The 15,832-nt window shown below is 40.4% G+C and overlaps 1 protein-coding gene and 1 long non-coding RNA gene across 6 annotated transcripts; one reads left to right on the forward strand and one right to left on the reverse strand.

The window, feature by feature from the left end:
* The first annotated feature begins 3,200 nt into the window (after nucleotides 1-3,200).
* LOC307021704 (uncharacterized protein) lies at nucleotides 3,201-8,385 on the forward strand. Its single transcript, XM_079654069.1, has 7 exons — nucleotides 3,201-3,559; nucleotides 4,305-4,438; nucleotides 4,549-4,677; nucleotides 6,061-6,204; nucleotides 6,526-6,630; nucleotides 6,966-7,230; nucleotides 7,368-8,385. Exons 3-7 carry the CDS (start codon nucleotides 4,664-4,666, stop codon nucleotides 7,572-7,574), a joined length of 735 nt encoding a protein of 244 aa, XP_079510195.1. The 5' UTR covers nucleotides 3,201-3,559; nucleotides 4,305-4,438; nucleotides 4,549-4,663; the 3' UTR covers nucleotides 7,575-8,385.
* Nucleotides 8,386-10,881: 2,496 nt separating this feature from the next.
* LOC307023096 lies at nucleotides 10,882-14,056 on the reverse strand. Of its 5 annotated transcripts, none has more exons than XR_013803590.1 (7): nucleotides 13,092-13,629; nucleotides 12,916-13,007; nucleotides 12,721-12,835; nucleotides 12,442-12,537; nucleotides 11,824-11,935; nucleotides 11,494-11,661; nucleotides 10,882-11,355 (listed from the first exon to the last, which is right to left on the reverse strand). It is a non-coding gene; the product is annotated as an uncharacterized lncRNA (long non-coding RNA). The 5 variants fall into 5 exon arrangements; XR_013803591.1 differs by having other exon boundaries at nucleotides 10,883-11,355; nucleotides 12,916-12,985; nucleotides 13,467-13,625; XR_013803592.1 differs by lacking the exon at nucleotides 13,092-13,629 and adding an exon at nucleotides 13,680-14,054 and having other exon boundaries at nucleotides 10,885-11,355; nucleotides 12,916-12,985.
* Nucleotides 14,057-15,832: the final 1,776 nt, after the last annotated feature.

Genomic DNA, 15,832 nt, shown 5'->3' on the forward strand with positions numbered 1-15,832 from the left:
ATCCTGGAATTTCTCAAAGAGGCCGTTTAGTTGGAGATGGTCCTGAAGCTGGGCGACAACTACATGTCTAACTGTCTACCAGCATGTCATGCACTCACTGGCTGTGGCACAACAAGTAGTTTGTACAGAATAGGAAAGACAACAGCATTCACCAAACTCAAGACCCATCTCAGCGAGCTCAAAGATCTGGCCCATTTTGGACTCTCTGCCAGCTTGGAAGAGTCTTTGCCAGTTGCAAGAGAATTTGCGCTTCTGCTACATGGAAAAAAAAGAAAAAGGAAATTGGACTGATGTGCACTAACTGGGATGAACTGAGGTTCATAGTTGCATCAACAACAGATGCAGCCTCGGAAAATCTGCCGTCAACAGAGGATGCATTTCAACAACATGTACAAAGAGCAATGTTTCAGACAGCGATATGGTGTCACAGCCCAAACCCTTGTTATGGAGTCCTGTTGGCAAGGGGTGGATTGTCAGAGATGGGGCCATTCAACCACTGCTACTTACAAAACCCCTATGGGCTCAGAACAGTCTCATAATAAACACATGCACACAGAAGGATTCACACTTGTATTTCATGATCCGCAAAAGGATTCACACTTGTATTTCATGATCCGCAAAAGGATTCACACTTGTATTTCCTGATCCACATTTGTGTTTTTCAATGCACACACAAATGTGTTCCGTTTCATATACAGTACATGTAAATAAAATCCAAATGCAGAAAAAAGTTTTACATATGAATTTTTGATCCACACATATTTGTTTTCCGTTTAAATCCCCTGAACCTGCAAACACAAACCGCTTTCTGTGCACGGATCGCTGTGCATTCGGGTGTGGGTTTTTTGAGACTCCCCTGACGGTCAGCCGATTCGTACTTGTAATTTTTTCTATCTATAGCCAATCAGATGTCTCCTCCAGTCTAAGCCAATCACATGAGCGCGCCCCCACGAGGGTAGGATTTCTTGCGTTGATGACACTTCGGCCCATTCCCAAACCGCCCCCTACCCCTACCCTCCGTTTGCGCGTTCACGCGGAGGGTCCGCCAACAAACGAGTGTGGAGCGGTGTGGAGGGGGAGTGGGCTATCAAGCCCTCAAACAGCGAGTCTGCAGCGGTGCTGACTTGAGACCGGTCTCTACCTGACCGGAGTCACGCTGTGTGTGTCCGTCAGGAAACACGCTGTTTACAAGTAGTTCCAGCAAACATCCATTGATAAACTGCGATGTTAACAACCTCATGATAACCTCATATGTTTTAACTTAGGATCATACGTGTTTAGTCTAGAAAAAGGTAAATGTGGGCATTTTATTATAAAGTTGTGTATATTTACAGACTGTTGCAAAAAAACTAAGAAGCTTATAAACATCAGGTTTAAAACTAAAAGAGCTTTACAAAAAAGTAACACAATGAAATAGGTTTGGAGTTTTATTTGAGTTATACATTTACATTTTTTGTCTAAGAGATGCTGATTTGAAACCGTTGTTACATACAGTTACAGCATTTCCTGTTTCTGCAGGAGAGAGGGGAGGCCGTCCTAAACGGTCCCAAAGTTTTCCGCTGTATACACAAGTTATTGAGCCGTTTCCGCTCTACATCCTGAACTCCTCCCTTCGATGCAATGCACTTCCGTTTTGGCGGACTGGGTTTGTTTTGCTAGCTAGCTCCGTTGTGCCGACAAAGCACTGATATCGCAGAGACAAAGAGGATATAACAATTACAACATGAAGAAAAGTGGTTCGGGAACTACGTGTGCGGTAGTTGGTTGCAATCACTCGAGAAAGCACCTGAACGAGTGGTTAGATAGAGAGTGCTACGACCACAAACCAGCACCCAGCACCCAGCCATGTTGTTCATTAAATACAGATAAACACAACAAATACTGCATGCATTGTATTTTTTAATATTATATATGAATATTTTCATAGTGATGTAATTGTGTGGGCTGCTTTTATATTTTAATTTGTAATACCTGTTAGGATTAAACATGTGATCTTTCTTGTTGAAGCCATTTCTTTAGTTTCCTCTAAACAATTAATTAATTCAGTGTTATTTATGTACAGTATGAGCTTAATATGAATGATGAACTGTGTTAAAAGAAATTGTAGCACTCTAAGGAACATATGAAATGCAATAATGCAATAACAGTGCAATAATGAAATTAAATTACATCAAACTTTATTTTCACTCAAACAGTACAGGCACATATGATATATTGCACAGCATAAAGAGATCATGTAAATTGTGCATTATGTAAACAACAGACAACTGTTGGCTCCTGTGGGCATGACCTAAATAAGGCAGTTTATGTCGTCGTCGTCATGTTATCCTCCCAGTTTTGCACTGAATTCGGGTGGGGGAGAGTAACGCCATCTCCAGTCAAAGAAGTAGAATCGTGTTCCCAAGCTAGCATCACTGTTAGCATCGAAATCGCTGTGTTTACACCAGTGCCAGTCTGACTGTTTACACCGGTTTACACCGACACGCTGTGCAAAAGACTTCCGGCGGAAATGAAGTGCATTTGTGTAGGGTTATGGCGCTACCCGTGGTTTGTCGCGTAAACTTGTCTATTTACTCCCTCCATCTGACAGGAGGGAGCCTCGTTGAGCTGCGAGTGTATGGAATGCCATTTAAGCCAAAATTAAATAAATACATCAATAATTAAATAAATACATATATATATAAATATGCCTATGAAATAAATTATGAAATAAATAAATGAGGCAATAAATATGTATACATGTACATTTAAATACACATTTATTTATTTCATGGGACTTTTATTTCATAATGAGACATTTATTTCAAGAGACTTTTATTTCATAATGACACATTTATTTATTTCAAGAGACTTGTATTTCATAATGACACATTTATTTATTTCAAGAGAATCGTATTTCATAATGACATATTTATTTATTTCAGATGACTTGTATTTCATAATGACGCATTTATTTATTTCAGGTGACTTGTATTTCATGATGAGACATTTCATGATGAGACATTTCCATTCCTTATATGCAAATGAACGGGGCGTGGTTAGCTCACAGATCCAGAGACCCAGACCAAAGCAACAGCACCACAACACTGACTACTCGAGAAGAGGAAGAAAATGGAGGAGAAGGACTTAAAAAAATTATAAACTATATAATAACTACTAAATGAAAATAAGGCGGGGCAGACAACCTGGAAGACGTCGGTGGGCTCCAAGATGCTATGCTATCCTCAGCAGATCAAATTGATCAACACGGTTTACCAACAGATACTGTGTTGGCCCATATTGAAGACTTTATCGAAGTACTCGGGCGGATAAGCGCTCTTCGAGATATCGACACGGATGACGAAGTTGTAAATACTTTGACACTGATTGAGCACCGTGTTCGTGTGGAAGATGTCCAAGAAGTTGGTTCAAGCACAGGTGCAGGACGCCCGCCTCTGGATATTCCATGCGATATGCTCGCTACCTATGTGCTGTCCGGTCTATCAACCCGAGAAATCGCGGATCTGTTTGGTGTGTCATCCCGCACAATTCAGAGGAGATCGGTCGAAGAAGGCCTAAGGTGAATTACTTGAGCTAACGTAAAATCAAATTATTGCTCTATCTAGCTAACGTCATACAAATAACGAGCCCATAGAAATAGAATACGAGTATACTACTATACTCATATTCTATTTATATGGTCAGCCCGCTACAACTGTCACTATGGCAACGGTACACATACAAATGGCCGCCGCTCTGACCATCCTGCGTTATCTTAAAATATAATACATCCATTATCCTGCTACGTTGATTTGAATGGGAATGTCCGTTCTACTCCTATTTTATTTCTATGGACGACACTGGTGGGCAAAAACGTGTATAATACAGTTAACAAAATTAAAACATGATTGACAAACAATTATTTAGTATTGTGTAGCAATATGATACGAAGAGATGTTTGAAATGGAGTATATATGTTAGACTGGTGGATGTTCGTCAACGTTAGCCAAAACGTTTATGTTGACGTTGCACACAAGTTAGGTCAGTTATTATTAACAGCTGCTCTGTCAGATATGACTATTGTTACACCGAAATCTGTTTGTATCGTGAAATTGCGGTTTTTGTTTATTCATCAAAAATGACTAAAGTCAGAGATGTTTCCTGATACACGTGAAGTTGCAGCCACTGTATAAATTAATGTTAAGATAACTGGAGTTGTGTTCATGCTAACTGTTACACCTAACTAACGTTGCTGTCGCTTATGTAATAAATATATAATTGAAGTGACATTACACATATATATGTTTTATGTTTTTCTACTGTAGAAAATCAGACCTATACTCTTCAATTAACGATGACGATGTAGATGCCTTGGTGATGGAGATTCAGCGCACTAATCCGAATGCTGGATATAAAATGATGCTGGGATATCTACGGTCCAGAGGCATACACATTCAAAGTAAAAATTAACAGTTTTTGTTTAACCTCAATGTTCAACCCAATTCCAAATGACGTGGGTTTAGCCAGTCGCCAATTTGAATAAACAAATAAATCTCCTTTTTCAATCAGGGCATCGAGTAAGGGCGTCAATGCAGAGAGTGGATCCAGGAGCAATCTTGATGCGAAGGTTAACCGTCCAGACTACAAGGCGTCGTCAGTACAATGTTCCTGCACCAAATAGTCTATGGCATATAGACGGTAATCACAAGCTGATCAGCTCAGTTTTTCCTGCTGCTTTTTGAGCTGTGTCCATCATAATCTAGTAGGCCACTGCTCTTGAACTCCTGTACTCAAGTGCTGCAGTCCTGCAGTTCTTTGTTCCAAGCCTGTACCACATCACCTGAAATCACTAAATAGTAACATCATGTGAGAAAACAGAGGTGAAGGTGTGATTGCTGAAATAAGTAGGCCTATCTACAGACATTGCACCCTTGGAAGTATTGAGTTTGAGACCAATTTGAAGGCTGAGGAAAAAGTAACATTAAAAGATATACGGCCAGGTCATTAATACTTAAAGATGCCTTTATCCTTTTTTAATACAAAATATAACAATGAGGGTTCTGTATGTTAGTTAGTTGAGGATATGAATTGAACTCCTTGTCTACTCATTAGATAATAATTGAGTTTGAATTTCAAACAAAAACACAATTAGATGCTACTAAAGGTACAGTCCTTGCATGGGGGCAAGCCCTCTACCACATACATCCTAGCTAAATATGAGCTCTTCTGATAGTACCATAATGTCAGTGGTGTCCCATTTTATCCGCAAAGGGTTGGTGTGAATGTGTTCCAACAAAACAGTGACACATGAACTCACAACTAGTTGGTGCACTGGAATCGGGTGTTTCTCTGCTTGGTTGAAATGCACCCACACTGACCCTTAGTTGGGACATCCATGATGTATTTTAACAAATGTGTGTAAGCTTTGACATACACAATTATTTATAAGCATTTTCAAAGGTATGAACATGATCCAGAATATGTCTCAATTCCAAACAGTACCATGAAATCATATGTTCACATGTTCACATGAAATCACATGTTTCCTCTTCATATTTACTCTGTTAGGGCACTGTATTAGCACCTGAGGTGGTCAAATCAGTTTTAGCCTACTAACAATCTCAGGACCCATTGGCAAAGTCCTTTTACGGAGATTAAGCTACCGGAAACCAACATTTTAGCACCTTGTGTGATTCCATCTTTAGTAGAGATGAGAGGTTAGATGTTGGAAAAAGGTACTTTAAAATATAAATGTTGTTCACCCAGCTGACAAATCTGCTTGCCTTGGTAAAGTAAATTAAGCCATTGAATTTGCTTATTTATGTACAACTTTTTTTAACTTAAAGAAGGTTAACATGCAATGTACGATAATGTTGGATATTGCAATGGCAATAATGTTTTGTGATATTGCAGGACATGTTGCTTTTGCAATATCCAACGTTATCACCCAACCTGCCACAACCATACCCCTCAAACCCTATTCCTAACATAGCTTAATGAACAAGATGTGCCTTTATCAACTGTGATTTGGACATGAGGCCCCAATTCAATAACCAATTAATCCTGTTATATTTCACACAGATGGAGGATTGTTGTTCATGGTGGCATTGATGGATTCTCCAGGCTAATTGTGTACTTAAGTAGTGCCACCAACAACAGAGCTACAACTGTTCTTGAAGGCTTCTTGTCTGCTGTTGGCCAATATGGCGTGCCATCTCGAATTCGGTATGTAATGTCCTACAAATGTCTAATAAATGAAGTACAATGAGACTTATTTGACTAAAATGTATTTTAATAGCATTTGTAACACAGGTACAATTATCAAAAAGAAAATGAGTGTTCGGAATTTCAAACAAGTGTAATGAAGGTGCTCTTCGGTAATCTTAAAACAGAGCTGGGTTACAACCCACGCAGAACGGCACAAACAGCCTTCTTCAGGGTATGCTTAGACCCTGAAGAAGGCTTTCCGAGAGAAGACCTTTCTTTTGAAGGTACAATTATGTTGGATAGTCATCTTCAGATAAATGTACTTTTTTCCCCTTACAGATCTGACAAGGGGGGTGAGAATGTTAGGGTTGCTCATTTCATGGTCCAAACACAAGGGGAGAACAGGAGCTCTCATATTACTGGATGGAGTGTTCATAACCAAAGGTATGGAGGATTTAAAAAATATAAATTATTAAAGTACAATGAAACCGAGAGAAGAAGCATGTCTGTCCACCCTCACAAAACAATACTTACATTCAGGCGAGGCAGGGGGTGATAGCGGGGCGTTTTACTGGCAGTTCATAACAAGTTCATTGGTCACTACCTAAAATCCAGCTCTCACTTCGCTCATCATTGTGTTCACACTCCAGTCTGAACATAAGTGTCAATCAGCCATTACTAGTAGAACCTTGTACAACTTTTCCATCCTGCTAACTGTTGAATAATGTGACCTGCCAAAAATACAATATAAAGGCTGTATTTCATTCTTTCTTTTACAGAATTGAGCGCCTTTGGAGAGATGTGTATGAAAATGTTCTTGATCTGTTCTACACAATATTCATCCAGCTGGAGGCCCAAGGATTACTCAATCCTGACCAAGAGATTGACCTGTATGCACTACACAGGTGCTTCATGCCACATATTCAGCATCATCTTCAGTGTTTCAAGGAGGCATGGAATCACCATGGGCTGAGGACTGCAAGCCACCGTTCACCTTTACAGTTGTGGTTACTAAACAACAGAGAGGGACAAGATTTCTCACAGGTAAACAACGTTTTTTAGATGATGTAATGTATGCCATCTTATTCCCTGGCTCAATTATTTATTTAAAATACATGCAAAATGACCCACATTGTAATTGATTACACATTCTGAACGGCTTTATTCCTTTCGTATGTCAGGTTGGTGAGGATTATGGTGTGGACTGGGAAGGACCACATACCCCCTGTGCATCTAATGTCTTTGTTCCTGAGATCCAGCTCCTGCGCCCATTGAGTGAACAAGATCTTGTGGCCCTACCAAACCCCCATGTTCCTTTCAGTCAGGCATTGGCAGTTTATCTTGAAACTGTTCAAACCCTCAGAGTTATGTTGAACCCAGAACCTTAGGTCAGGCAACATTTTCTTCGCACGATTTCAGCAGTGGTGGAAGAAGTACTTAAAACCATTACTTACGCAAAAGTACCAATACAACAATGTAAATGACAAGTCAAAGTACAGACATACTATCAACAAAAATGTACTTTAAGTATCAGCAGTAAAAGTACATGTTGTGCAATAAAATGTAAATAATAATAAATTCTGATGCAGCATGTTACTGTTGGAGCTGCTCTCATTCCTTTAGCTGTGTATTCCTCTCTACTCCTTCTTTTACATGCAAAAGCACACTTGCATGCACATTCTGAAGGATATGAAAATGAAGGATTGAAGAGCGACACGATGGAAGGAAGCCGAGAGCAGGGAACAGAGAGATGGTTGTGTGGTGACGTTGAAGGGAAATCATCAAGGTGGATGACCATTAATCCTTCAGTCCTACAGATCTTTTGTTGTACAGATCTTTAGCAGCAAACCTTTTGTTCCCAAAATACCAACCACACTCCATTCCCTCTCTGCCTCTAAAACGTTATCCTTTAGTTTTTCTCTTTCAGCTTTATAGATGTTCCACATTTTCTTTAACTCCACAGTTCCTACACTTGTCACTGTTACTTTTCCCCATGACATGCAGCGTACCATTCAATGCTGTGGGATTTATTCTGAGTCTCGCTATCATCATTTCCTCCCTTCTGTTTCTTTCTTTATAAATATGTGTCTGCTGGCAGACCAGCAGACCAGCATTTATCTATCACCAGCTTATGTTAGTATTAAATATACAATGTACTCTGGTAACTATCAAAATAAAGACATTGTATAGTGTTCATAACAGTATTTTTATTTAATAAATTATACCTAATACAATAATATTACAAAAAAACTTACATCTAAATAAATATATCAATCTAAAATAGATGCATTTGATTTAAAAATAACAAATATAATTCAAAATGTAAACAGCAACAAAGAAATTATAAACATTATTTTTCTTGTTAATATCCATTATCTTCTCTGTTATGTATCTTCCGGTCTTTGCCAATCTGGACAGCATTTCTTGGTCCTCCACGTCTTTCTCGTACAGCCACTGCTTGAAGGAAACTGAAAATAAGAAACAACAATGTTTTAACAAATCGTATTAAATTATGTGATGATAGAACTGCAAACAGAATAGCTGTAACTTTAACTAAATAAATAACTCAGTTACCTCTAATCATTAACCCATGTTTGTATCATTGAGTTAACATACATACATACATACATGCTAAACTCTTATTGCACTTTTGGCAACGAGCATTTTCCACCTCAAGACCAAGCCCCCAGGAAGTGCGCCGGACTCTGAGGAAAATATTCGTTGTGTCCAAACGGCGGTACTACAATTTCCTTATCAGTCTGTGACGTCCACCGGCCCAGAAATACTTTTTCCCCTTGACTAACATTGGGAAAGAGACGTCTGTAAATCGGTGGATAATTTTTTTGAAACTAAATAAACTACCCAGTATGAACTATTGTATAGCCAATCATTAAGTCCTTAAAGTTGTAAAATGCACTAAAAGCCGAATCTAGATTTATTCTCTCTCTCCATTCATTCTAGTGAGCCGAGAGTGTGTGCTCGGGGGGGCGGGGCTTAAGGGGCGCATGCTCTGTGAGCGCACAAACGGGTTCTTCTGCTCTGACAGCCAGGCATGCTGGGTAATCTGTGACGTTTCGCTCTCTCAAAAGTTGGGCCATTTTGACTTCATGCGCCAATGAGCAGCTCTCATAGGAAAGAACGAGACCCCGCCTCCCACGCTGTATCCAGTTGTTATTATACATCCATGCTCAAGACGGGTAACATAACTACCCTCGGGGCGCTTAGTTCTCTCCGCCATGTGTATGAGTGCGCACACGTGTGTGTGTGTGTGTGTGTGTGTGTGTGTGTGTGTGTGTGTGTGTGTGTGTGTGTGTGTGTGTGTGTGTGTGTGTGTGTGTGTGTGTGTGTGTGTGTGTGTGTGTGTGTGTGTGTGTGTGTGTGTGTGTGTGTGTGTGTGTGTGTGTGTGTGTGAGTGTGTTGCATGCATGTAGCAGGTTCTGTGTGTAAACTTCCCCATCCCCTCGCACACCGAGAGGGGAGAGAGATCTCTCGTCTGGATTGGAAAGATCGAAAATAAATCATAGACGCACTTCGTAGTCTTTTTGCATATTAGAAACGGAGTTGGCGACAGTAAGACTGCGATATAATGTTTATGCAGATATAATACATATGACATCTATTTTTTAAATGTCTCCAGTACCGATAAAAAGATCGATAACGTTGGACGTTAACGGTACCACGGTCTTTAATAATTCAGCCCCGGGCCCCGTTAATACTGGGGCTCGGTACCCATCCCTAGTTTTAATTATTACATCATCAATATTACATTTCAAATAACCAAGTACTTGGTATCTCACAAAGCGCAAGTGGCTAGTGCTGCTAAGAACATACCTGGTGATGGTGGCTCTTCGCTGCAGGATCTGGTCGATGTCCTCAGAGGCACGGGAAGGTATTTTGAGTGGGGGTGCTGAGGTGCTGGACTCCAGTGAACACTATTACGGGCACTATAGAGCACGCACAAAAAAACTCCCCACACGCAAACACACAGTAAACCCGCGACTGTTACAATGAAGGCTCTATAATCAGCTCACGGCATATAGGCAGGGGTAAAGTGCTATTTTTTACGAGTGGGGAGCGGACCTCACCTCCTCTAGGGGGGTCCGGGGGGATGCTCCCCCGGGAAGATTTTTTTTAAATATTGAAGTTAAATGCATCAATCTGGTGCACTTTGAGAGCAACATTAAGAGATCTATGGATACATCTCTCAACACCCAGAAGAAACACAACTGTAAGCAGATGTTCTTTTTCTTTATGGATATTTTACAAATAACTCCCCTTTCAAACTGTATTCTTGTTTTACTGCCATATAGTATTTCATAACTATTTTTCCTTTATTCTCTTATTTTTTTTATAACTATAATGATCATATGAAGGTGTGCCACGGAAATAATCTTTTGAATACTTTTTGACCAAACCGTTTGAGACCCACTGAGATAACTTAGACTAAAGTTAACTATCTAAACACTCAGAGAGTCCTTTAGCTCACCTGAGCCCCTCAGTCTGAGAAGAGAGCCCTCCTCCAGCTTGTTGTGGAACAAACAGCTCCGTATGTCCGTTAGTGCAGTTAGCTAACCAGATGCTAACAACACGGTCCCTGCTGCTGGCACCGGTCCCTCTCTCTCTCCCCCTCTCTCACACACACTAAATGCGCTATTTCCGCACACACACAGAGCCGCAAGCTTGAATGACACAAGCATACTTTTATTTCCATGCAACTCTCTGATTGGTCTGGTGTCTTGCCTCTGTTGCATTCACTGAACACGGGAAATTACAGTCCTGCCGTCCTTTCTAGTGTCTTGATGAGGTTCACGTAAAGCACGGTTAATGTATTATATTATTGAGGTAGAATTGTCCGGGGCTACAGAAAAAACATTCGGGGCAGGCCAAAATATTATTTTACAAACAATGTGGAATTTATTGGCTACATATTACACAGATTATGCACAGCGGGAGCAGCAATAACCGTCAAATAATAATTCAGACAGGGGAGCTCCGCACCCCCTGCCTGCCGCTAGGGGGTGCTGCAGCGCCCTCAGCACCCCCCTTCCCGCGCCCATGGATGTCCTCCTAACAGAAGCGATTGCCTTCGTCGTTCTCGTCCATGATGGTGGCGTAGGCTCCTTTCCTCAGGAGGTCCTCGATCTCCTTCTTGGAGAACTGCTGGACCGGCTAAAGGCGACGCAGAGAGACATTTACACAAGTGGATTTAGAAAACTATTTTTGAAATTAAACTAAGCGTACTGCAACAGCGACTGACCCAAAAATGACTTGGCATCTAGAAATATGACAGATTTTGTTTTTTCTCACCCCGTTGTTGTTGCCTTCTTTGTTCCCACTCGTGCTCTGCAGGACAGCACGGTCCAACCCGAGCTTCAGACTAGCTTTATCCAGCTTTTCCCTCTCATAGTTTCTAGTGATCAGACGGTACACCTTCACCGCCTTAGACTGGCCAAAACGATGACACCGAGCTTGAGCCTGAAATAAAAAATTAAAAGAGGGGTCAAAAGAGCAACGTTTTTAAGCATTAAATGGGAAAATATACACTTAAAGAACCGAGGGAATAAACGGAAAGACTGTTGTTGTTGTAGCCCTATTGAACTATCTTTAGGACAGACAGAGTAGATATATATATCGTACCTGCAGGTCATTTTGAGGGTTCCAGTCAGAGTCGAATATCACACAGGTGTCCGCAGCAGTGAGGTTCACAAGCTCTTGATCAGGTGTTTGATGTGGGCTGGCATGATCCTTTCTGCAGCGATAAATAAAGAAAACAAAGAAGACCTTATTAATAATAGTAATGATGGTAACAACAATAATATTAGTATAACTATTTATATAGCACTTACACAATAATTGCAAAGTGATTCTCACAACAAAAATAAAGAACAAAACAATGTCAACAATAAAAAAAAAAAAATTATAGGAATGTTAAGAGACAAAGAAATGATAAACATTCTGAGAGGCCGACTACAAAAAGGTAGACTCAATGGCTCTTGATGACATCAATGAGCAGTCCCAAAACATGCTGCTGTATCAAAAGAAATAGGTCCAGATTTCTTCTATTTAGTGTTGGATGATTTGTTGTATTGATTGCTGATGGATGTTAAGATATGTTTTACAATTATAACTTATTGTAATTGGAATCAAAAAGTTTAAAATCGTAGTTTTAATAAAATGACTAGCAATATAGGGTTTATTCAACAGCGGTAAAGCATTAAGTTGCTAAATTAACGTACACTGAACTGTAAAACTTACCACTATTTAGGAAAGGACCTGATCAGAAGGATTGACTAGTAAGACAGCAAAGAGGTGGAGGAGGTCTCTGTCATGTACCATTGGTAGATGTTACACCTGAAAGAAAGATAAGGAAATAAGACAACACAGGAGGACAAACATCCTCTTAAGTAAAAGACGAAATCATGTCAAGCTTTACATCTTTCAGTCTTTATAATGCACTGTTGGAAATTACATTCCAAAGGCTAAATTCAAACTCAATACCATAAATAACTGGGTAGGCCTACCAAAGTGCTTTACCTGATAGAACACGTTCCACACGGAGCAGCAACCATCCGGCTGGGCCTTTTGCTGCATATCATCTCCTCCCTCTCCACTGTTTCCAGTAGATCTCTACTGCCTCTGTCCAATAAAACTGAAATGCCCCAAAACAATCATATTTAAAAAGTTAAAACAATAACTTGCTTTTGGCATTCAAATGTATTAGAATCTCACCTTTTTCCTGGATGTCAGGAAGGCGTTCCCTTCAAGTCCGTAACCAGTCATAGGAGTTCAAATGCAAAGCCTGAACGATGACAAGAGCGAGACTTACATTTTACAAGATAAGTAATACCAGTGCAGTGTGTACGACATGCAGAGAACAGATCAAATCCCCTGACAGACTCACACACTTTGGTGATGTCCTCATCTGATAATGATGTTTCATTTTTAGCAGCAAAGTAACATTACTCAAGGTATATGTTGGACCCAACTCATGTACAGTATGTTTTGCATCTCCTCAACAATGGTCTGTATAGTTGAGTAGAAACAAACTGTCCCTAGAGTTTCAGGTAGATTAACAAAGAAAAGTTTGCAATGAAGCACAAAACCCCTCTTTGTATTAAGCTAGCTGCCACAGAAAGTACAGCTTAATATGCTAACCTGGTAGAGTTAGCTAACGTTAGCTAACTTCATGTCAAACTAAAAACCTCTAACGTGCATTACATTGACGATTTTAAACACAACTTAACTCTTTCAACTTGTAAAATAACGTTAATTTAACATACCCTTAAATAACTACATCACGTTTTTCAGAACAACACAAACTGCAGAAAACGTTAGCTGCTAACTGTTGTTAGCTAAGACAGCTAGCTCGTAACAATAGCCTCCTAGCAAACTTAAGGTTACGTTAACATTAACTTAACGTTGTAAGAAAGCAAAACAAACCTTCGAAAAATATTTTACTCTCAGACTGGGTGTAATTGTGTTGCATTGCTTACCTCCAGAAGGACTTTTAGCTGTTTCCCAATAGAGACTAGAGAGAGCTGTCAGAGCGGTTGCTCTCAGAAGAGCAGCATTGGGCGGACCAGATAAGAACCAGTTAGTGTCAATGTTGTGGTGCTGTTGCTTTGGTCTGGGTCTCTGGATCTGTGAGCTAACCACGCCCCGTTCATTTGCATATAAGGAATGGAAATGTCTCATCATGAAATGTCTCATCATGAAATACAAGTCACCTGAAATAAATAAATGCGTCATTATGAAATACAAGTCATCTGAAATAAATAAATATGTCATTATGAAATACGATTCTCTTGAAATAAATAAATGTGTCATTATGATATACAAGTCTCTTGAAATAAATAAATGTGTCATTATGAAATACAAGTCTCTTGAAATAAATAAATGTGTCATTATGAAATAAAAGTCTCTTGAAATAAATGTCTCATTATGAAATAAAAGTCCCATGAAATAAATAAATGTGTATTTAAATGTACATGTATACATATTTATTGCCTCATTTATTTATTTCATAATTTATTTCATAGGCATATTTATATATATATGTATTTATTTAATTATTGATGTATTTATTTAATTTTGGCTTAAATGGCATTCCATACGAGTGTGGCTACAGACGGAGTTCACTCCGTCACGGAGGGGTAGGGTCGAGGGAGTGGTTTATTGGGCCCTAATATACGCATTTTGCTTAGTCCGGTGAGCTCGCTAAACAGAGGGCGGAGCTTCAGGTGATCATGCAGAGCTGCGTGTCTCCGTTAGGCTCAGCAGCTGATCTGATCTCTCTCTCGCGTCCGGTTATACTTCACTCGCGTTTATGTCCATATCGATCAGATCCAGCTCTCCTGTTAATAATGACCGGCGGGGCTCCCCCCCGTTGACATTTCACTGTCTAGCACTGGTTTCGTAGTGCACTGATCGATTAGGCTAAGCTAACCTGTAGCTGCTCCCTCCACACTCACAACAACTTCATACAGACATAAATAAAGCAGCTGTATTTGCCATACAGTTGCGTTATATACTGCATTGTCTTGACCTTGAGAGCCTTGAAAGCAGTAGCGTGGCGTGGGTAAAAATGTAGGGGAAGCCAATAATACTAGCCCGATTATGCTCTAGGAGCTGTGTGTGTGTGTGTGTGTGTGTGTGTGTGTGTGTGTGTGTGTGTGTGTGTGTGTGTGTGTGTGTGTGTGTGTGTGTGTGTGTGTGTGTGTGTATTGTACAGTGCGTAGATGCGGCGGACATACGGGTCTCAGTTGGTTTGGTGTCATATGCTTACTTTTAATACTTGTACAACTTTTGGCCCTTAATTTCAATTCCCCATTTCAGCGACCAGAGAGAGGGGGGGATATATCCAGTCTCTGATTGTGTTACGTTATTATGAGAGTGCTCTAATACTTGTTTGATTCTGAAATTGTATATATTTGTATAAATATATGTATGTGTGTGTGTGTGTGTGTGTGTGTATATGTCCGCATCTGTAGCCTGTTATTGTCTCATTATACCACACTGTCAATGAATTAAAAGTAAATATATATAAGTCATCATGAACACATCTGTCCATCAGAGTGCTGCTGTGCCTCCTGTCATCATTAATGGACGTCTCTTTAAAATGACTGCTCAGAGGAGAGGAGTTCTCATTTCTCTAACCGCCTGCTGCTTCCACTCCTCTCTCCTCGGTTCCCCTCCTCAGTCCTCCGCTCGCATCTCCTGTGGGCGGCACCAAGTCTCGAGGATAGGAGTCGAGGAAAGGAGTCGAGGAGGGGAAATTTGAGTATTGAGAAACCTCTATAGAGAGATAAGAGATAAGGAGAGGAGTTCTCATTTCTCTAACCGCCTGCTGCTTCCACTCCTCTCTCCTTGGTTCCCCTCCTCAGTCCTCCGCTCGCATCTCCTGTGGGCGGCACCAAGTCTCGAGGAGTCGAGGAGGGGAAATTTGAGTATTGAGAAACCTCTACTGTAAACATCGCGTTGCGATGAAAGCAGTTACTAAAATAATATCCAAGGGATGCATGCAGAGCTGTCATCGGCTGAGATAAGTCCGGCTGTGCGTCACGCCTCCACCGTTCCCGGAAATACATCCGTGGAGGAGCCGTGGAGGATGCATCAGTGTCTCCTCGGTTAGAGCTCCTCCAGAGAG

Source organism: Notothenia rossii (assembly GCF_949606895.1).
Source record: "Notothenia rossii genome assembly, chromosome: 10".
Lineage (NCBI taxonomy): Eukaryota > Metazoa > Chordata > Actinopteri > Perciformes > Nototheniidae > Notothenia > Notothenia rossii.

Bases quoted from the DNA above. Each gene is read 5' to 3' on its own strand.
- LOC307021704 (XM_079654069.1), top strand. The intron at 6,205-6,525 runs GTATGTAATGTC...TTCCCCTTACAG, and splicing joins GGCGTGCCATCTCGAATTCG to ATCTGACAAGGGGGGTGAGA. The intron at 7,231-7,367 runs GTAAACAACGTT...TTCGTATGTCAG, and splicing joins AGGGACAAGATTTCTCACAG to GTTGGTGAGGATTATGGTGT.